The sequence below is a fragment of the Drosophila montana genome, unplaced genomic scaffold, assembly GCF_035044405.1.
Source record: "Drosophila montana isolate Dmon_TW-CO22-7 unplaced genomic scaffold, ASM3504440v1 contig_3231_1, whole genome shotgun sequence".
NCBI lineage: Eukaryota > Metazoa > Arthropoda > Insecta > Diptera > Drosophilidae > Drosophila > Drosophila montana.
Window position 1 is genome coordinate 460,446 of NW_026998113.1, and position 20,767 is coordinate 481,212.

The 20,767-nt window shown below is 40.9% G+C and overlaps 7 protein-coding genes across 10 annotated transcripts in view; 3 read left to right on the plus strand and 4 right to left on the minus strand.

Annotated features, from left to right (window-relative positions):
• Window positions 1–20,767, plus strand: part of Cip4 (formin-binding protein 1-like Cip4) — a 136,932-nt gene that overhangs the window by 51,490 nt on the left and 64,675 nt on the right. The gene's annotated exons all lie outside the window — the stretch shown is intronic.
• QIL1 lies at window positions 1,406–2,364 on the minus strand. The gene is made up of 2 exons (XM_064690056.1): window positions 2,120–2,364; window positions 1,406–2,051 (listed from the first exon to the last, which is right to left on the minus strand). The coding sequence occupies exons 1-2, from the start codon at window positions 2,128–2,130 to the stop codon at window positions 1,682–1,684; spliced, it is 381 nt and encodes a 126-aa protein (XP_064546126.1). The 5' UTR covers window positions 2,131–2,364; the 3' UTR covers window positions 1,406–1,681.
• On the minus strand, window positions 2,487–8,870 carry LOC135433806 (ras-interacting protein RIP3). 4 transcript variants are annotated; one of them, XM_064690050.1, is made up of 7 exons: window positions 8,614–8,870; window positions 8,379–8,482; window positions 6,499–7,066; window positions 6,254–6,434; window positions 5,412–6,089; window positions 4,504–4,707; window positions 2,487–4,440 (listed from the first exon to the last, which is right to left on the minus strand). In XM_064690050.1, the coding sequence occupies exons 3-7, from the start codon at window positions 6,995–6,997 to the stop codon at window positions 3,759–3,761; spliced, it is 2,244 nt and encodes a 747-aa protein (XP_064546120.1). In that variant the 5' UTR covers window positions 6,998–7,066; window positions 8,379–8,482; window positions 8,614–8,870; the 3' UTR covers window positions 2,487–3,758. The 4 variants fall into 4 exon arrangements, with proteins under 4 accessions (XP_064546120.1, XP_064546121.1, XP_064546119.1 ...); XM_064690051.1 differs by having other exon boundaries at window positions 5,412–5,822; window positions 8,379–8,870; XM_064690049.1 differs by having other exon boundaries at window positions 8,379–8,870.
• On the plus strand, window positions 9,418–17,593 carry dpr20 (defective proboscis extension response 20). Its single transcript, XM_064690053.1, has 8 exons — window positions 9,418–9,829; window positions 11,113–11,787; window positions 13,082–13,775; window positions 15,074–15,188; window positions 15,813–16,038; window positions 16,105–16,282; window positions 16,358–16,494; window positions 16,553–17,593. Exons 2-8 carry the CDS (start codon window positions 11,295–11,297, stop codon window positions 16,681–16,683), a joined length of 1,974 nt encoding a protein of 657 aa, XP_064546123.1. The 5' UTR covers window positions 9,418–9,829; window positions 11,113–11,294; the 3' UTR covers window positions 16,684–17,593.
• On the minus strand, window positions 17,382–19,421 carry APP-BP1 (Nedd8-activating enzyme E1 regulatory subunit APP-BP1). The gene is made up of 6 exons (XM_064690054.1): window positions 19,281–19,421; window positions 19,062–19,226; window positions 18,358–19,003; window positions 17,966–18,299; window positions 17,655–17,903; window positions 17,382–17,592 (listed from the first exon to the last, which is right to left on the minus strand). Exons 1-6 carry the CDS (start codon window positions 19,349–19,351, stop codon window positions 17,480–17,482), a joined length of 1,578 nt encoding a protein of 525 aa, XP_064546124.1. The 5' UTR covers window positions 19,352–19,421; the 3' UTR covers window positions 17,382–17,479.
• Window positions 19,656–20,543, minus strand: LOC135433818 (uncharacterized). Its single transcript, XM_064690069.1, has 2 exons — window positions 20,495–20,543; window positions 19,656–19,987 (listed from the first exon to the last, which is right to left on the minus strand). Exons 1-2 carry the CDS (start codon window positions 20,541–20,543, stop codon window positions 19,938–19,940), a joined length of 99 nt encoding a protein of 32 aa, XP_064546139.1. The 3' UTR covers window positions 19,656–19,937.
• Irbp18 (Inverted repeat binding protein 18 kDa) lies at window positions 19,943–20,589 on the plus strand. Its single transcript, XM_064690067.1, has 2 exons — window positions 19,943–20,079; window positions 20,183–20,589. The coding sequence occupies exons 1-2, from the start codon at window positions 19,969–19,971 to the stop codon at window positions 20,423–20,425; spliced, it is 354 nt and encodes a 117-aa protein (XP_064546137.1). The 5' UTR covers window positions 19,943–19,968; the 3' UTR covers window positions 20,426–20,589.

Sequence of the window (20,767 nt, forward strand, 5' to 3'; positions counted from 1 at the left end):
GCACTCAAGTGCTCCGCAATTAGGGATACGACTGGCAGAGCTGGCTCTTATCAGTATCAGTGCGCGGCACACGTTTACCTCCAGGTGACGTCTGTTCCGTATATAGTACGCTTTGTTAGCTTTGTTTTATTTGCCCATTTGAGCCGTACAAAGCCATGTTTAATGTCTGATATTTAGACATACGAGGCGTATGCGTAATATCTACTTTACAGTAAACCAAATCACAACGGAAGCTCGACTGCCACTGTAATTGGCCGTAATCTGAAAATGCCAGCCGGCCGACAACCTTCACTCTCTACAGCTTAATCAATGACTCAGTCCTCAGTCGGTCAATATCTGATGCGCTGAGATGAGTGACGTTTTTGCCAGCGAAACGCTCCGTGCACAGCCTGCCCCAATATTCTTCGTTGTTTATCAGCAACGAGTTGCGAGTCTGCGAAGCTTGTTTAACAACAAAATACACCACATTATTATAGTGATTGGCAATCTGGAGCATTGCTTGCACTCTTAACAGCAAATATATCTGACTATTAAGCAAGCAATAAGATGCTGCTCATATGCATATAAGAAGTTTAGCCAAAACTAGACTAAACGATTAGAATTTGCAGGTCTCAATAGAAGAGATTGTCCAAGTGACCCGTATTTAGGCTCCAATCCAAGACGAGGGTATAAATGTTGTTCCATCTTAGTCGAACGCCACAGTTATCTATAAATAATATTATTAATGTAAAGGGTGTTTTTTCACAAAAGAGAAGTGAGCTTAAATCCAAGGGATTCTCACAATAAAGAGTGTGGGGGGGGGGGGGGGGGGGCGGAACACTGCGTCCGAGAAGATCTATTGTGCCTGTGAAGACCTAAGGGGCATCACTCTAGCTGAACCAGGCCTGATCTGACTTGGACAGATACAATTTTTGCCAATTTTTTTTAAAAATTAAATAATAGCAATAATTCGATTGAGCTAAAATGCTTGCCAATAATTGTCGTTTATAGCTGTTATCTCATTGCTCTAGTTATCTAGAAAAATATATTTTAAGAATGAATAATTATTATTTATTAAATGTGATATCTCTGAGTCAATCTTTTGCATTTGATATCGTCCGGGGATCAGCTATGGCTATAAGACACCCTGCTCTATTCACGTATTGCTCGTCGGAGCGTCTGCCCAGCTAGCATATTTTTACCCTTGTCATCATGGTTAGTCTATTTGTTAGCCAAATATTAGATTTCTTTATAATAAATTAAAAGCAATGACTTGTTTTTTATCTGTCGCGACTCTTTAAATAATACAGGTTTATCACGCTGAGAACTCGTTAAGATTTACAATTTATAATTTTTGTATAGTAACATCTACAAAATTTTATTAGTTGCGATCGCATTAGTTTATTTTAAATTAAATAATGCCTAATAAGTTTTCTAGGCGGCTTTCACGCTTAAGACATAATATTGTTTATTGCTAGAATAGAAGAACGAGCGCAATGCGCCTAAGTATTCCACACAAAAAAGAGGTAAATAATTATTTTATAGCAAACAATTGCTTTCGACATCTTCAACTCCACGCAGAGCTACTCGACAATTGTCTTGGGTGTGAAATGGTATATAAACATAGTATTCAATAGACTAGCTATGAACTAACACATGAAAACAGCCTTCTACTGAATAGATAGCCAGAGCATCTATTGGACTACTTTGACGCCGTTTCCGTCGCCGGCTTCTCGCTGCTGGCGTTAATCGCGGGTGCCTTGGCAAATTCCTCAATTGTATCTTTCACCTTCTTGAGGCCTCGGCCCGCATAGCAGGGCAGCATGTGGACAAACCGAAAGGAGCTCTTGACGCCCTCGTTGTAGTAGTGTTTGGCCAGGAAGCGCATCTCGCCCACCCTTGGCAGTTCGGGCACGTCGAAAGGGAGCCGCTCTTTTGCCTGCTGCACATAGGGAGTCAGCTGTGCCTTCACATTTTTGTATAGCTTATCCGTTTCGTCCGTGGTCCCCCAGACGCCAGCCTGGTGGGTGTAGTAGACAGCGCCAGCGACTACACCGCAGCGCACCAGAAGTCTAACATGGATCAATGGGTAAGCTTTAAGGTTACGTAATTTGTTGAAAGCCAATGTGCTGTAACTTACCCAACTACCATTTTGTTTCGTTTGCTTATTTGCTACGGAAGGGGAAGCGTGTTAGGCAGAATATATTCCAAACTTGGGCAAGTCTGGTCGTAGATCGTCAATTGCTATTAAACTAAAAATTCCACAGAATTGTGTGTATGGCGTAGACAACAACAATTGTGATGCAAGCTAACATTGCGCTTGCCAGAGCTATGTTAAATAACAGAATTGCTCCACACCAAACGAAACGCTGCTCCACAGAAACAAATTAATAAAATATATTACACAATTAACGAAAGAAAGTCCCGTTTACATTCTGTAAATTTGAAAAAGATTAACAAACATATAATATGGATTAAATATTTGAAGTAATTTTCAAGTCTTTAAATTTTAACACACATATATGTAATTCCTTTTATTAATATAAATATTGTTTGCATTTCTAATAAATGTGAATCTCTCATGCAATAAACAGTTAATATAAAACTCTTTGCACATCAATATTGAGTACACATAACATTTTGGATTGTTTTTGTTTTTTTCTGATATTTTCATAAGTACAAATTCCTTCGTATTTCTTTTAGTGTCAATGCCTGACTGCACTAAATTTTTGTTTAATATTTTTGTTCAACACATTTATAAGAAACATGGATTAAGAAACATTTGTTTGCGTTCGATTTTGATTTATAAATTAACACTCAGATATAAAATACATATTTATGTGTGTATAAGTATTATGTAAAGTGTATACTTTACATTATTGTTATATATAATTATCAATAATTACGTTGGTAGAAATTGCTGCAAACCTTCTGTGAAAATATTTGATATTACTCTGATAAACTTCAGTAAACCAAAGTTAGCTGATATTCGGATTTTCTGATATTTTTCGCTTTATAATGTTTAAGTTGTGGAACACTTGAAACATAAATTTGTTGATTTTTTGTTTTCGTTGCACTCCGTGCATTATAAATAATTATAATTTCTTATTGCTTTTCATTGTATTCGAACAGAAATTGACATTTTTCAGAACTTTTCATTAATAGAACATAAATTTACGAACATCAGTCTTCGCTTGTAAGCTGATTGTAATATGACATATAGTTTCTTATATACAAATTCAAATTCAAATTGAATTCTTAAGCATTTGTTCTTGTAGTTTACACAGGGGAAACAGGATACAGTCGAAATTGGGTTCAGAGCGCTTAATTATTAAAAGCTCGTTTATATCCGTAGAATGCATTTTAACGTATAACAATGTTATATTCGATTTTGCTCGAAGTCACATTAACAATTCAACAGCGGGAAGACTACAATTTGAAACACATAAATATATAAAATAGTTAATTTGTAATACATCGATAATAGCGCCTAGGGCAACACAGATAACGATTCATAGTTAACAATTTTCAAATAGATTTCATTCGTGAAAGTGAAAGGAAGGATATTTTGATATCGTATTTAGACGGTTACTATGCTAAGCTTAAATTCAAATTCGGTGTACCAATTTTTGCAGGTTTATCAAAAACTCTCCGTATTTCCCAACATTATAATAGATCCGTGCTAAAGTAACTGTCGTTGGCTAAATATCCAATACACCTTATCAATACACACAACACACACACACACGCACACACATTTATATTATCTACAACGATATTTAGGTTTCATTTGGGTTTTTCTCAAGCTCTTCTGTTGACTGTGTTATCGGAGGACCGTCCTCTATATCTATGGAGTTCTCTCGCTCCGTTATATCCGGCATTTTGAGCGAAAAGCTGCTCAGCTTGCGCTCCGCGGAGCCCAGCGAGCTCTGCGAATCGGCCTTTAGCAGGGTGGAGCGACGCTCATTGATCACCTTCAGTGAGTCGTACATGTGATCATCGCCGCTGGCGGCGCTGCCGGCACGCTCCAGGGAGCGTATATAGAAAACCGAATCATCCCGATCCTTGGCTATGGCCGGCTTGGGCCGATAGAATTGCCTGGAACTGTTGCTTCTATAGAGCGTCGTCTTCTGCTCCCGCTCCAGTTCCCGCTGCAGTTGCTGCTCTTGTTGCTGCTGTTGCTGTTTCTGCTGCTGCTTCTGCTGCTGCGGCTGATCTGCGCTGCCGCCGAGGGGCAGAAAGTCGGGACGCTGTTTCTTTGGCGGCAGGCTGTGGGTGTGATGCACCAGCTCGCTTATCTCGCTGTAGGCCACGTTGCACTCGCTGTTGCTGTGGCATTCAACCGCAACACGTTCGTCGATTAGCTCCACACTCTCCTCCGGCACGGCTGGCTCCATGCTCGACTGTCCCGACAATTGACGGACGGGTGGAGGCGGCTCTGAGCAGACCGACAATTGGCTGCTGTAAGGCACACAGTTTGACGGTTGGCAGCTGGTTATGGATATGATAATGCAGCACGCTTACCGGAACTCCTTCTCAACTGATGGCGTCGCCGAGGGACCGGAACTGTAGCGTTTGGGCGAGCGCAGTATTGACTTGGGCATCACTTCCGGACTATGCAGATCCACCTGAATGCGCCGTGAATCAATGCTTGAGGTGCGACTCGCAACCGAAGCACAACGCGCCGTCCAGCGGCCGCTGTACGACGAGTCTGACATGGTCGAGTTGCTGAAAATAGGTTGAAAATGCAGAAAAAGTTGGTGGAAAATGTGCTTTAAATTTAAGAAAGCTTTTGTAAAAGCTCTTCAGCTTGATACAATTCGCAACTGGTTAGAGCGAGAGATGGTCAATATCAAATTGCCATTGAAACTTTTCGCTGAAGTAAAGCTTTAATGTGCTTTCCAAACTCTTAACAATAATCAGTGTTGGTTAGCATGAGTATTTGTATGTATGTCGCTTTTTAAGCTAGTGTTGATAACCGCGCTCAAAACTTGTGCGAGAAGAACAGCAGCAAATTGTCATTGAAGCTGAACTTAAGCTTTCATGTGCTTTTATAAGTGTAACCAATATGCAGTGTTGATAAGCATATTTGTAACCGCACTAAGGACCAATAACAGCATCAAATTGTTAGTTCAGTTTTTAGCTGAACTAAAGCTTTGATTTGCCTACAAAACTTCCAACAAACTGCAGTGTTGGTTAGCATTTGTATTGTATGTAGGTCGCTCTTTAAGCTAGTGTTTCTAACCGACCCTTAGGTCTTATTCGCAAGGTGAACAGCATCAAATTGTCAGTGAAGCTTTTAGCTGAACGAAAGCTTTCATGTGCTTTCAAAATATTTCAAACTTATTAACTATTACGCAGTGTTGGTAAGCATGTGTATTGTTTGGCATGTGGCTTTTAAGCTTTAAGCTAGTGTTGGGAACCGCACTTACCGCCTGTGTCCCAGCGGGCTGCAACGATCCCGATCACGCGCCGCTGCCGCCGCAGCCGCTGCGGCCTCCTCATGCTCGATGGGTCGCTGACGTGCCAGCACGTGACGTTTGGCTGTATCGGAGCGTTTGTTGCGCTCAGCGCGCTTCTCGCCGCCAGCAGAGCCGTGAGTTGAGCCTGCGGCTATGCCGGCATCAAAAGACGAGGCCTGCCAGTAAACGCGGCTCGCTGCCGGCGGCTGCAGCAAAGTGCAGGCGACATACTCCCTGGTCGCGCGCTGTATCAAACTAGATGAGTTGCTGATGAGGCGGGCATTGGAGCCACCGGAGCCGAACCCGCCGCCGCCGCCGCCGCCGCCACCGCTGCCGCCGCCGGCGGTGGCTGTGCGCGTTTGACGCACGCGCCGGACGCTGCTGCTCGAGGTGGACGTTTGTTGTTTGCGTTGTTTGTGTTGGTGATGGCGATGATGGTGATGCCGTTTACAGCACAGTTGTTGTGGTTGTAGTTGTTGTTGTAGTTGTAGAAGTTCCAGCGGCATTTTGGGATGCGGCAAGAACAGATTGGAGTGATTAGTGTCGATGCAGGCGGTTGGATGAGCGTTTGCATGGATGGTAGACAGATTGGGCACGGAACCAGTGAAGGTGAGACGGCGCAGCTGTGGCGAGAAGCGTGTGGATGCACTAATGGCGATGCAAAGCAGTCATGAGAAAGATAATGCATGAGAGAGAGACAGAGAGATAGAGAGCATGAGGCAGCCAATTGCGAATATTTTATATACAAATTTACAGAGTATGCTATGCTTATGTGGATTCAGTGTGCTCTACCTGGAACATAGAAAAAGTACCTGAGTGACTTGGAGAAGTTGATGAGCTCCGCGGTGAGGGCCTCGCGATCAAAGGGCTGCGCCTGCTGCTGACCGGCGCCGGCCGCACCAGCCACCGCCTGCAGCTGCTGATGTGGATCGCCGGGCGAGGAGCGAAAGACGCCAAAATGCTGATCCCAGCGCGTCGTCTGATACTGGGCACCTACATAGAACGGGTGCAGCAGTGAGCTGGAGCGACCCCCTCCAATTGCAGGTTTATGTCTTACCCATGCCACGGCGCTGCGAGGCGGAGCTGCCTTGATTGCTGCGCGCTGTCGTTTTGTTGCAGCTGCCGCCGCCAGCACCACGTAGACGCGCCGGCACCACCTTGGCCGCCGAGTCGCGAGCCTCAAAGGTCATCACACAGGAGGCGACCACAATGAAGCCGCCGAAACCCATGACAATGGGTCCAACATATGCGAAATTGTTCAAATGGAAGCCCTTCAGATCGTTCTTCACACGCACCGTAACATTGCCACGCAGCTCGGAGCCCATGGACAGATGATCCGCATAGTAGCCCAGCGTGGCCATGCCGGCGCCCACCATCATCAGGGCCAGGCCCAATATGAGCGCTCGACACGCGTGCCACAAGCATTTCGAGGACATCTTGCCGCGCACCACCTGCACATTCCATGTGGCACCGGAGGCCGGATGCGCCCGTCGCAGATTGCCCACCGAGTGCTTGCGCCGTGTGGTGCCAACACCACCGCTGCGACGTGACGGCATATTACAACCACATTGACGTCTCGCTTTGCGGTGTATTTATAGCCAACGAGCTGCTCATCAACGGATGCGCTGCAGGACAAACAAAAGCCGCCATTAGAAAGCCAAGCAACTGTCTCTGAATGGGACAATCAGTTCTTTGTTCTCTAAGGACAAGACATAAAAGACTGCAAGTTATTCTATAAAAAGTCAAGGCGAATATAGAAAATTGCATGGGTACGCTTCATTTTTAACTTTTAACTTGATTATAATTTAAGCTTTAAGAGAAGAGAGATATGAAAGACGGTAGGAGATTTATGAGAATATTCATTTTAATTATTATATTAAGATTACTTCACTTAACTTTCTACTCACATAAAAGAAAACTTAAGCTAACAAAAATTCATAATTTTGCTCAAGTTGCAAGACTTAGACTTTATATAAATATAATATAGCTTAAGTTAACAGACTAGACCTAAACTAAAAGTTTTCCGTTTACCGCACCACCAACTAGTTAGAGTGCTCGAATCGTGAGTGATCGACTAGAAGATACCCTCGAAGTTTTTCCTGACTTAGCCGCGGACTTAAGCAAGTTTATTTTATAAAGAAATGTTGACGGCAAGTTAATGAGATTCATATATACCTCTTTAATTTAGTGCATCTTTTTTGAACATTGATTTTTATTTGACTTGTAGCTGTTCTACGAGAGCCCAGATGAGCAAGGGGATACAGATGGATGTTTAGCACTTTTAATGGGCACTTTTATGCTCAGTAATACTTAAATTTAAACAATTCCAATTTAGTTTTTACTAATTAGAATAGAACTGGAGAGATACCAATAGGTAACAAAAGTAGTTAAGAACTCGCCACATCCACCTGTTGTTTGTGTCTTGCATGGGAAGGTCATCTGTGCGTGTCTTGGGGCTGTTTAGACAGCGCCCAGTTCAAGTGGGCGCTGCGGCTGGGTGGGTGTATGCACTCGCAGAACTAATTGTGCACACAACAAGAGTCAACAACAGCAACAACAACAACAACAACAGCAAGAGGAACAACAACAACAACAACAATGTCAGTGCCAAGTATAGCTGCGCAGAGATCTTATGGAGCAACAACAGCAGCCACTTGTAGGGGAGAGCACCCCACACCCACACGAGGCAGACAATTAGCATGAATCCCAACTCGAGGCGGGAGGCGGCCGCCTTGTGCCAGCTGAAGGATCTGATAACAAGAGCTTTTCAGGTGTGCAGACACCTGCAAATTGAACGAGGCGTGTGAGTAGCGCCTAGAACCAGCGCCAAGTTTTTCCAGACACACGTTCTTTTATATAACAATCATTTGAGAATAATTGAAAGACACACACACGCACGCACGCACACACGCACAGCATGCATAATTAATTACTTACGCGTCTGAGCTTTAGTTGATCCTTTATTTTCTCAGGCTGGCTTTAAAGGTTTTTCCAATTGATTTTCATTATTTTTGGCCTTTGTTCGCGCTCTCTTGAGTTATCTGTAATGTTTAAATTTTTTCCGTTTTTTGTTCGCTTCGCTTTTGTTTGACCTAAAACAACTTTTCTTTTCACGTTTATGTACATATGTATGTGTGTAGGTATGTATATATATGTGTGTGTGTATGTATACTTAGGTATTCATTAGAACGCTTCAATTCTCCTGTGCGTTGTGGCTGCTTTAACTTGATTGTAAAAAAAAAACTGGCCAATATCCTTATTGCTTTATCCTTTGCACGTTACTCAGGTTTTGTATGTATATTATGAGAAAAACTTAAAAATTTTTCATTCAGCTGAGACGTTTTCGCACTTTAAACTAGTTGCAGCAATTTATTCTAGCACTCGATTATAACTCTGTCAAGGATGAAGGACGTCTGCACCCGACCAGCATCCAAGCGTTTCTGATAACACAACAGCCACAACAGCAGCAGATGGAGAGATTGGTATAAAGAGAGCGCGCGGTGAAAAATGGAGAGCAAGTTGAGTGCGCTCTGCAACACTGCACATTGGCATAAAACTGATTAAAGCTGTAGGTGGCGCCATCTCTGGTTAACTACGAGCTGTTATACTTTTATACGTATAAGTGTGAGCATACAAGTGCCTCAGTATAACAGAGTAAGTACACTGAGTAAAGGATGTATTAAAAATAATCCGTTAAAAATAACGAAATATTTAGCAAAATATGTGTCGTATTATATATTTGATGCTAAAATTCATCACACTACAACTATTCTCCATTATACATTTTGTTGTATAATTAACATAAATAATTGAGAGCGACGAAACTCCAGAGCATACTCCAGAGGATTATACAGTAACGAAGGGATACCTTTGAAGGTAAAGACCTGGCTCTTAAGAGCTATAATTTAATATAAAGAGGAAGAGAGTGACACACTGCACATGAAAAATAATTAAAACAAGCAAAAATTATTTTCAGTGAATCTCAAAAACCTTAACCAAAGCGTCAAAATCCCCCTTATAATGCACTGCTTTACCGAATTTATGCCTAAGTTTGTCCCCACACAACCCCTAACAAATTCGGAGTAAATAAACTCAACACGCGCGGCAAATTCAACAAACTTAACGCAAGCGACTTTGGCCGCCCCGCATTACCCCGAGCAAAAGACGAAGCTCCGTTAACGAGACAGAGATTTCGCAGCTTTGACGAGTTCGGCAAGTCAACAACAATTCAAATTCAACAATCCACTGATTTGGCTGCCTTCAGATGGACAGTCATAAACGAAGTGTAACGGCGTGTTGACGTTTTACCCAAAAGGCGCACCCGGCTGAACGTGTCTAACGTATTCCCCGAATCTCGTCGAGTCGCATGTAGATGGCCAAACTTGCGTGTAAAATATTACAACGTGAAGTCGCAACTATTTAGATTTCATATTCAAAAAAGTTTTTGCTCTGCGTTCTGTGTGTGCAAAGGAAATGCTAATTTTTTGTGCATGCCATGAAATTGTAATAGCAACAACAAAAATAATAACAAATTCTGGCTGTGAAGTGAAAGTAGTTTTGATACGTTCTGTGCCAAGTTACACAAAAGAAATATTTATGCCAAGTTCGGGACATGATTTAGCTAAAGCTGAAAGCGCTTTAAGCAAATCACAAAGTATCGAAATAAAAACAAAAATAAAATAAATAAACTGAGCGTAGCTCATAAATGGGATTTGCTGTCGCGTTTTTATGCCCTCAAGAAAAGTTCGCGGACCCACGCGAAATTGTATCTTTAAGATAGCTTTGTTTGAATAGGAAATGCGAATGCGAAATTAAAACAATTCAATGTGGCACGGATATCGGGCTGTAAAGCCAAAAAGCCCCTGAAAAGCTGTAACATATTTTATTTTGTATTTTTTTTTTATTGGTCGGAAAACCATTTTGCGCTAATTTACATTTTTATTTTTGTTTGTGCGATTGAATGGACAGCTGCCTTGTGTGTTCTGACTTTTACAAATCAGGATATCCGAATTTATGAGAATTTGTTATGAATGCAGCACAAAAAAGGAAAACGTAAAAAACTGAAAACATGCAATGCCTAGGCCTGTCGATATTGTACAGGTTTTTGCTTTTATGCTGCTGCGCCCGTAATGTGAGCTATACACATACATATGTAAATAAATACATGTTTACGGCGTAAAGGCTGAATGGCATTTGCAGCATAAAAGCTAAAGCCCAAAACAATATCTAGTTTATGGCAAAAAAAAAAAAGGCGGCTTTGCTGTCATGGCAAGTCGAACACATGTCTGTCTCTTCTAACTACAAAAGTTATTTGGGGCAAATACAAAGCAACAAAATAACAAAAAATCACAAATATCATAGGCCCATCGCCTTCTTTGGCCAGCTTAAGCCGAATTTATTTATTGGAAATATTTTGTATTTCTAAATAATTACACAGGCTAAGCCAATTCAATTATGCATGGCGTATTATTGGCCAGTGAGAGGGAAAAAAATGTAAAACGTGTAATTGCATTAAATACTAAACAATAAACCATTTAGCGAATATTAAAATGAATAATTAAAATCGGACTGATTTCATTTAATTGGAGTGCGCGCTAAAGCCTTCACAAAAACAAATTTATTAACCAATATCAATTATCAATAAACCAAATATTATTTAACAATGCTTTAGCAACAACAACAAATGCAAATGATATAAAAATAAGCCAACAAATATTGAAAACAATAACTGTTTTTATAAGTGGCAACAAGCGGCTGGGGTCAGTGTGTGGAAACCTGGAAACCAGCTCAAATGCAGTTTGTGAAATGTGTTTTAGTTAAGCCAAATTCCACGCAGGAATTCACGAATACAAAATGCGTTTAAGTGCAACAATAACAACAACAACAACAGCAACAGCAACACGCATTAAAACCAAAACGAAACAAACGCTTCAAGCTTCAACCGCAGCAACAACAACAACAACAACAGCAGCAGCAACAACAACGAGTCCTGCAACACGCCGAACTGAATGTTTTATTTGCAATTTAATACAATTATTTATACTAACAACAACAATCGTCTGCACCGCTAGCGCCATGGGCAGTGGTTCGCTCCGGGCAGAGGCCCACTCTATGGCCAACATGGACGCGCTTCGTGGTCGCCAGCTGGAGGAGGGGCAGCTGCCAGCCGACTACGACTCCTCAATGCTAGCTGCAGCTGCAGCTGCAGTTGCCAAATTGCCAGCGGCAACAACAATGACATCCGCAGGATTTCAATTTACAACGGACACACCCACACACACACGCACACACACGCGCACACAGCAGCAGCACATGCAGTTGGCCACAACGTTACGTGTTAGCCACGGTAAGGAACCGGGTAGTCAATTGTGCGGTTATCCAGAATGTGTGCGCTATCTAAACTGAAACACCCAAACCAACCCACCCACCCTTGACGACCTTCAGCTTAGTTTTCAGTAATTAAGTCCACACCTTTGTCAATTGATGCGAGTGGAAATAGAGCTAGAGATAAAAATGCGAATCTTAGCTGGAAATACAGATATAACAATGGGAAGGAGATGGAGCTGAAGATACGGATTGACAAACAAATGCAGAGAGAGAGAGAGAGAGAGTGAGAGAGAGAGAGAGTTAGAGTTGAAGATACAGATGCATATGCAATATTTAGATACAATAAACGTTTAAGATACAGATCAATCAATCAATCCATCTTTTGCCATGCACTTTTCTCTTTCATACCGCAAGCAAATATATTTGATGGAAAATTAAGCATTTTTCGTGCTTGGTAGCAAAACATCTTGGCAAAAATGTTCCCTAGCACTTTTGTTGGCTATTATGTGTTAAATACGAGCAATAAATAAAAAATAAGTAAGATCATTGACGTGAACCATGTTATTTATAGACTCATTAATCTAAAGTAATTTTTGGAAAAGCTTACGATACTTTCTTTCCTTGATTTTTTGTGCAAAAATCGTTGGCAAAAATCGTTGGCAGCTTTAACCTAACACGAATACAGTTGACCCCCGCCGAGGAAAAACGTTGAAACTTTATTGCAACATATTAATCAAGTCTCAGTTTCAAAAAAGAAACAAAGATATGCGTGGGCGTGACGAAAACTAAATACCCTGGCAGCTGAAATTGCCAAGGATATAAATATGCCAGCTTTGTCAATTGCAAAGAAATAGGTCGAAGTCTTTTAGAAGCATCAAGCTAAAATATTCCTTGAAAGGACAACAAAAGGCAACATTAATAGGACTATAAAGTAATTCCATCTAGATGCTACCAAGTATCATGAGATTAGACTAGATCGTATAGCAACAAATACAAGTACTTAACTACGAATTCTTAAGAAGAGGACGCAGATAGTTCTGATATCAGGTTCCCAATAAAGGTTCTTAATCTAAATGCTTACAAGTTTCATTAGAATAGATCAGATTGAACCAGGCTAACTGTTTAATGCAATACCATATATCGATAACATATACGTTCTAGCTCCAGAGTAAAGTTCTTCAATGTGCCCTCAGTAATATACTTAGTATGGATTCCTTTTTAAGGGTATCAAAGGACGTCGTTTACTTTCTTTTGACTAGCTCGCCAAATGACCTTAAACTCAATTTTGTCTTGTCTTTCATTATGCGACATAGATTCCAATGAAATCGATAATTCCTATGCCGCTGCGGGAGCAGAAGCAGCTGCTGCCTTTAATGCGGATGCTGATGCTGATGCCGATGACGTTCAGAAGTCGGCCAATGATTACGTCATTGCCATGGAGCAGGAGCGGGAGCAGGAGCGGGAGCAGAGCCAGGGGCACAATATAACGAACGAGAAAAATGAGAGAAGAGCGCCAAAAGCAACGTCTGCCGCGCCGGCCGCCACAGCCAATGGCAGACAACTAATGAATGCAAAAACACAAGATTTATTGTCCTTATCGCAGCTTAGTTCGTATCAAACATCAACATCGCGAACACCAGCAGCCGCCGCTGTGCAACGCGAGAAGAGCGCATCAAGTCTGAAAAACTCCATCGGCATCGGTGGCGCCGCAGCTGGTGGCACAACATTTCAACAAATTGGCTCGCAGCGCGTCAATGGAAATGTGCCAGCGACCACAATGGCCACCACCGAGGGCTCCAGCGGCCAACAGGTCGCTGGCAATGGCTCCTTGGCAATGCCAACCCCAACGACAGCGACCGGAGCGGATAAGTCCCATGTACGCACCTCGGCCAAGAAGGTGGAGAGCAAATATATTCTGCCCAAGCAACAGAAAACCGATGCACCCATGCTCAACTATATCTTCGATACCTTCTCAGCGGCTAACAAACATCATCATCACGATCAAAGGTGGGTTCGGGTGAAAGATTTCAGTATCAATACCTTATATACTATTCATTTGAGCCTAACCTTAAACTTCACACTGAGAGAAAAAGAAGTCAAGAATCTTGTAATTCAGTCAAGTAAACCTGTTGGCCAAGTTTGGAGCTTACTTGACTTAATTACGATCATACTTCGTAAGTTAGGCAATATAAATCTTAAGATTTTCTTTAATTTATCTTCGGTTTTAAGCCCCGCTAAACTCATTACAAAATATTTGTAAAACAGTATATCGATATTTTGTTTATTATCAGTTTTTCTATTTTCTTAATACTAAATATTATTTTTTATCTATCATAATAATCAATATTTGAATCAAAGCTTTTGACCAGTTGAATGGGAAGTATTCTTATTAAATCTATAAACAGAATGAACCTTATTTCAGATCCTGGAAAATCCCTAAAAATTTCCGTATCGAGTAAAGTTTTAATATCTCAGAAGTATTTCAAATTTCCGTATCGAGTAAAGTTTAATTAACTCTATCATTATGAACCCTTTTTAATATAATTTAAAGAATAATTCTCTTTTCAATCTTAAAATACAACAAAAAGATTCCTAAATTCAACCCAATATATACTTTCATGAATTACAAATAGGCTTCTTCCGAGAAGTTCGTTTTTTTCCGAGTGCTACATTTTTTCGAAATTTCTGTTGAATTATAAATATTAAATATTTCTTGAAATTATCGGATAGGAATATTGATTAACTCAGGCTCTTAATGCCACGCCCTTCCCCACTCAGCACTTTGTCCAGTTTCTATGTAATTCGTATAAATAATAAAAAGCAAAAACCTAGAAAAACCTAATACCACTGTCCTCGTTAATAAAGTGTACATTATAGCATTTTGCCATTGAGGTTAAAGTACTCCTAGGCCTGTAATTACACAATAAATCTATAATTTTCATAATAGTTGGACTGTAAATAGAATTCAAAGAACAGTTCGCCCACAAACTCAGAAACTCAGACTGAAAAAAAGAAATGCCTAGCCCCGGCAAGCGGCAATAAAAACAGTTTACCGAACGTCCTTGCTGTGTAAAACGTGTTTAAAACTAAAGTTTTTAAGACTTTTGCTACAAGCAATAAACATTAAGCATAAGGGCACACAAGCTCCGAGCAGGGTAGTCTGTGTGTGCCTAGGCTTACCTGCATACACCTGCAGACCAATAAAAATGCATACTATAACCACATCGGTCTCTCTCTATATGTTTGTGTGTTTGTGTGTCTGCACACATTTTACTAACATCACATATGGCGCACTTTTCTTACAGATATGGCCCCCATTTTGAGGACGTGCAGCGTGTCGGACAACCCACAAATATGACTGTACAGGCGGGCAGCAGCATTCATTTAAATTGCAGAATTTCATTGCTCCAAGATAAGACTGTAAGCATTCATACTTAGTGTAAACTCGTTTGTGCCTAGCTTTAAACAAACAAAGCCCTGAAGTATAGCTAATATAGGAGAGCTACACATCAAATGACGCAACAATCTATCACATATGTTTATGAACAAATTTGAATTTATGAAAATCGAATAGAAGGGCGATATTGAAAATATATGGAGTGAGAGAGATTGAGAGAGAGAGAGAACAAGTTAGAAGGGCTGGTGGAAGAACGAGTGTAAATTGAACAAGAAATAGAGCGGGAAATGTGACTGAGTCCGGCGGAAAAAGAGAGAGAGAAAAAAGAGCGGTAGCGAGAGAAAGATAGCGGGCGGGCAAAGGATATGGATGTGCGAATGAGTCAAAGAGAAAGAACGGGTGAATCAAGGATAACGAGTATCAGCATGTTTGATTTACTCATTGCAAGATATCGACCTTCTATGCGATTCTCATAAAACAGAATAAAGTGTTATATAAGCGTATCAGTTAAAGTGACTGCGGCTAAAAGTTTACGAGAGAATAGAGAAAGAGGCAAGGAGAGAAAGAGAGATAGTGAGAGAAAAGATGAGAGCTTGACTATAAAAACATTTGAAGAAGCTCTGCATTATTGTTGTTATTATTGACAGGTCTCCTGGGTGCGGCGTAGTGCGCAAAATGAGGAGAACGCATTGGATTTGCTAACTGTTGGCCTGCACGCCTACACAGGTGATAAGCGCTATAAAATGGAATTTCAATATCCCAACAACTGGCGACTGAAAATTATAAATGTTAAAAAGGACGATGAGGCGACATACGAGTGCCAGATCTCAACGCATCCGCCCCGCGTTATACAAATTAACTTGCATGTAAATGGTAGGAAATTCTTGAAATCAACTTTCGAATTAATAAAACTAATTACGCATCGCCCTTAACGCACAGCGCCAAAGGTGATGATTGTGGATGAATACGGGGACCCATTGCAGGAGAAATACTATGAAATTGATTCCACGCTTCAGCTGTCCTGTGTGGTGCGAAATGTGGCTATGACTAGCTCCGTTGTTTTCTGGAAGCACAGCGAAAATGTACTCAATTACGATGTAACACGAGGTGGTGTTAGGTAAGACTATGCTAAACCCTTACAAGATTAACTCTTTGTTAATTGAATTTTTTTTCCCATTTATTTGCATGCCAGTGTTAAAACCGAACTGATGGAAGATGGTGCGAATTCCACTTTGTCCATTGCGAAAATTCACAAAGCTGATTCCGGGAACTATACCTGCTCCATAAGCGAGTATCAAAATTTCACGATAGTGGTGCACATACTAAATGGTAAGTTTAACCTGCCCAACAAGTATATAATATTAATAATAGCATATTGTTCGTTTAGGCGAAAGTTTTGCTGAGCTGCATCATGGTGGTGCAGGGGCCGCACATGCCACTTGGCAATATATAATCGGACTATATTTCCTGCTGCTGCTTCGATGGACCGCCAGTAGGAACGTGTTTAGATACAGGTAAAGTTAACAAATTGAACACCAAACGCCTAGTTTTATATATTATATATAAATGAAAAAATATGAAATAGGCATAAATTGTTCTCTTGGTAGTCTTCTTGTGTACATTTTTGTTAATTAATTGTAAAGATTTTGGAATAGACACATAGCGGGAAGTTATTAGAAATAACTAAAAACTAAGTTAAAATTAAAACGAAATAAGTTCAAAAAAAAAAAAGAAAACTAAACTGAATTGTTGTTATAAGCAAGTGTACTGTAAGTAAATGCCTATTTAAATCATATAATGTACTGTCTATTCGTTTGATATTCGTTAGCATCTATTTGTACATGTAAAAGCACACATAAAGTTAATATTAATATAAGTCAAATATTTGCGTTTGGCGCAGACGATGCCAACGAATTTCTATACAAACAATGAAGGAAGAAGGAAGCCGCATATGAGAATTAAAAGAACACACTTAAATACAGGAATGTAAGATAACATATGAGCAAAAGAATCTGTGCTGGGCTTTTATAAAAAAAAGAAAACGTACAATATAAGTCCCAACACCGAGGTATACACATAGTACTATTTCAAGAATACCACAGCATAAACATGCGTAATTGAACGCTTACAATATCTAGAGCATAAGCAGAGATATGATTAATAAATATAAAACTACACAATGATCAGAATAAGTTCCCCTTTACGAAATGTGACACTATTATTTATGCATTGTTTTACTGTTTAATCAGATTCAGATTTTTGAAAGCTTCAAGAATCGTAACCATTTCGTATAATTGTATTATAAGAAATTCATTTACAACTTTAACGTTACACTTTCAGTGCTTATAGCATTATAGATAAAAGTATTATCAATGGGTTTGTATTGTTTGGTAATAATCTTGATCACCTCCTGCGCAGCACATCCTCCTGCAAACAAAATAAATTGATCCATATACATGCTCCTTGACATAACCATCGTATATAGTTACCAATAAACGCAGACACAGCATGCAGCTCGGCGCCGCCGTAGCGGCATATCTCGTGCAGCACATCGTCGCTGATGGCCACATGCAGACCCAAGTCGTTCAACATTTTGCTTGTGATGCTTTTTAGACGCCCAATGTCCTGTTCTACAGTGCACTCACCGGGAATGCTGCCGCACTCGCTTAGGAAACGTTCATAGGCACGAAGAGCGAAATAGTAGACGGTTAAATTGCCCTGCAGCTCATTGTCCTCCACTACAAATCGGATTTACAGGTAAACATTGCAATTTTCGAGCTTGCACTCAAAAGGCACTTACCCAGAGGCAGCAGGCGACAGTTTTTCTCGTACTCATCGGCGATGCGAGTGCCACGTTGCACCGACAGACCGGCAGCCTCACGACACAGCAAACGCACAGTGCGCTCGTCTATGCTGTCCGCCGGCAGCGACAATTGCTTAAGATAATCTTGGCATTTGTGGTACACCTGATCGGCATCGTGCAAAGCCTGTTGACGGTAGATGTGCTGCAGTGCTATGTACGAGTCCGTATTCGCTGTCATATCGGGCAGTACGCCCGGCAGTGGCAGATAACCCTTATTTTCCTCCACCACAAAGTGCTTTAGGGCCTTCGCCATAATCCAGAAAACATCGCTCTGTTGCAAATGGAAAGTTGTTGTATGAGTTACGGACCATCCGGACTAGGCGCCTTACCTTTTTGTGTAATTGCTCACAGGCATCGTCCTCGAATATGGCCTTGAGTGAGCTTGGCACCAGGCCAGCGCCAAATACAGTGTTAACCGCCTTTATAGCCTCTTCGTAGTTTTCTTCATCCTTCTGCATTGCTGCTCCAATTGCCTCGCGTAACTGTGTCTTTTCCTTATAGTTGCCAGGCGCCTGTCGCCCAGCTCCATGCTCTGTCTGCCAAGCTTTCAGGAATTTATACAGCACTAATAGCCAGGGCACCTTGTTTGTCACCTCTGTGCTTTCTAAGTGGTCGCGCAATGCTTCAAATGGTTGCTCCAGGCGCAAATCAAACTGACGATTATCGGGATGAGCTTCTACAATGCAGTGCTCCTTCAGTTGTAGGCGTATGGAGCCCAGCATACCCAGGGAACGACAATATACAAACGATACATTGGACTCCCACAACCGGTTGGCCAGCTGCAGTAGTGACTGCTCATTCAGATTTGAGGCAATCACCAGGTCGAAGCTCTCAAAGAAATTCGCCCGATTTTCCAATATATAGTCAATACTCTCATCTACATAATCACCATTGGCATCCGGATTGAGCTCCTGCAACAGCTGTTTGCAAGCAAGTGCCTTCGATTTACCCAGGAAGCTATAATCTAGAAAAAAGCTACTCTCCAGCTTTTAGTCACCACAATTGAACAGAACATATTTTGTTGCCGACTTACTTGTTGCCCAAATCCTCCTCCTTTACAGTGCTGCCATCAGCCACAGTAAAGCCTCCAATACCCGGCAGCACAAGTCCCTTCGCTACCTCGCAGCCTACAGCCGTCACATTGACCAGGCAAATTGTGGCCGTCTCCAGCAATGTCTGTCCGTGGTCACCCCACAGCCTGTTGGGGTCATGTTAGGCCAATCACAATGTTTGAGCGTGTTAACATAATTACCTGATTTGCCTATCATATTTTTTGCTTTTATCTGATAATTCAGGCGACTTTGGTGGTGCAGGCGAAGACATTTTCCAAGCCGGTAGCAAAAAAATAATTGCGAGTGTTGCAAAACTGGCACATTATCGTGTGTTATCGATATATGAATTTACCCCTTAATAAAAGGCGCGAGTTGGATTTTTAAGGATTTATTTATTCATACGTGTTACATTTCACATAATCATGGTTCTGTTTTTGATTTAAAATTTATTGCGTTCAAGTTTGTTATCTTATTCAACTACATACAAGAAATCAGTCTTTACAAACAAATTGTAATAACATAGTTTTTCTTACATATCGGCCTAAATAATACCAAATTGTGAGCAAAACCATAAATGTTTTAGGGACGTAATAATAAATTTAATTAGCTATTGTAGATAATCATGTTAAAATTGTAATTTTTCTATAATTTACTGAAGTCGATAAATTAATTGTATAATACCGCATCTCTATTTGTTCTCATGGGCAATGAGTGCTGTCGCTTTACAACACTTGCTCCAAGAGGGCACATATGTTTTACAATTACGCTTTGGTACATCATTCGCGTTGTAATTTCACAACGGCTTGTGTTTGTTTGCTGGCTACATTTTTCAACTGGTAAAAGGAAACGACATAAAACTAAATACAAATTAATATTATCACCGAGAGAATGCCAGCCAGAAGAAGCACTGCAAAACCGTCCACAAGCAGCGGCAGCACGGAAACAAGTCCACAGACAGAAGATCCCAATTACAAGTTGAAAAGAAAGAAGAATAACGAGGTAAATGTAAATAAAATGGTCGACAATGTTGCTAGCCTAGATGAGCGACCCCCTAAAATAGCATTTCGGAAATTATTATCTGTAGGTTTCTGTATTCTTATAGGCAGTGCAGCGCACGCGTGAAAAGACTAAAAAAACCGCCGAGGAACGCAAACTGCGAATCGACAACTTAAAAAATGAGAACTTAAAACTTCGGGCAAAAATTGATTCAGAAAAGCAACACATTAAAACACTGCGAGAAATGATAGTACAAGGCAAAAAGAATGAAGAACAGGATCGCCTCATAGATGAGATATTAAATAAATCCACAGACGACGAAGACGACGAGGACATCAAACCAAAATGACTAACGAGCAATTGTTCTTAATATACATAATACTATTTTCATATTTTTAAGTAATTCCCCTCTACTAACCGTCATAGACATCGAGCTTTTCCATGTGCAGTGAAAAAACTTCATCCATTTTTGGTTGTTAAATGTAATAAACCAACGCGAAGTGTAATGCAAAATTCTTTTGTTGCTTGCGCCAATATCCCGTTACGGCTGCTCAGTCTTCTGGTCTTTGTTGTTGTTTCTGTTTTGCTCACTTCCGCCTTCACACTGCTGGGCATTGATTTATTGCACTTTTCATGTGTGTATGTGTGTGTGTGTGTACACGTTATATTTAGTCTTCACTAGTTTGCCGAA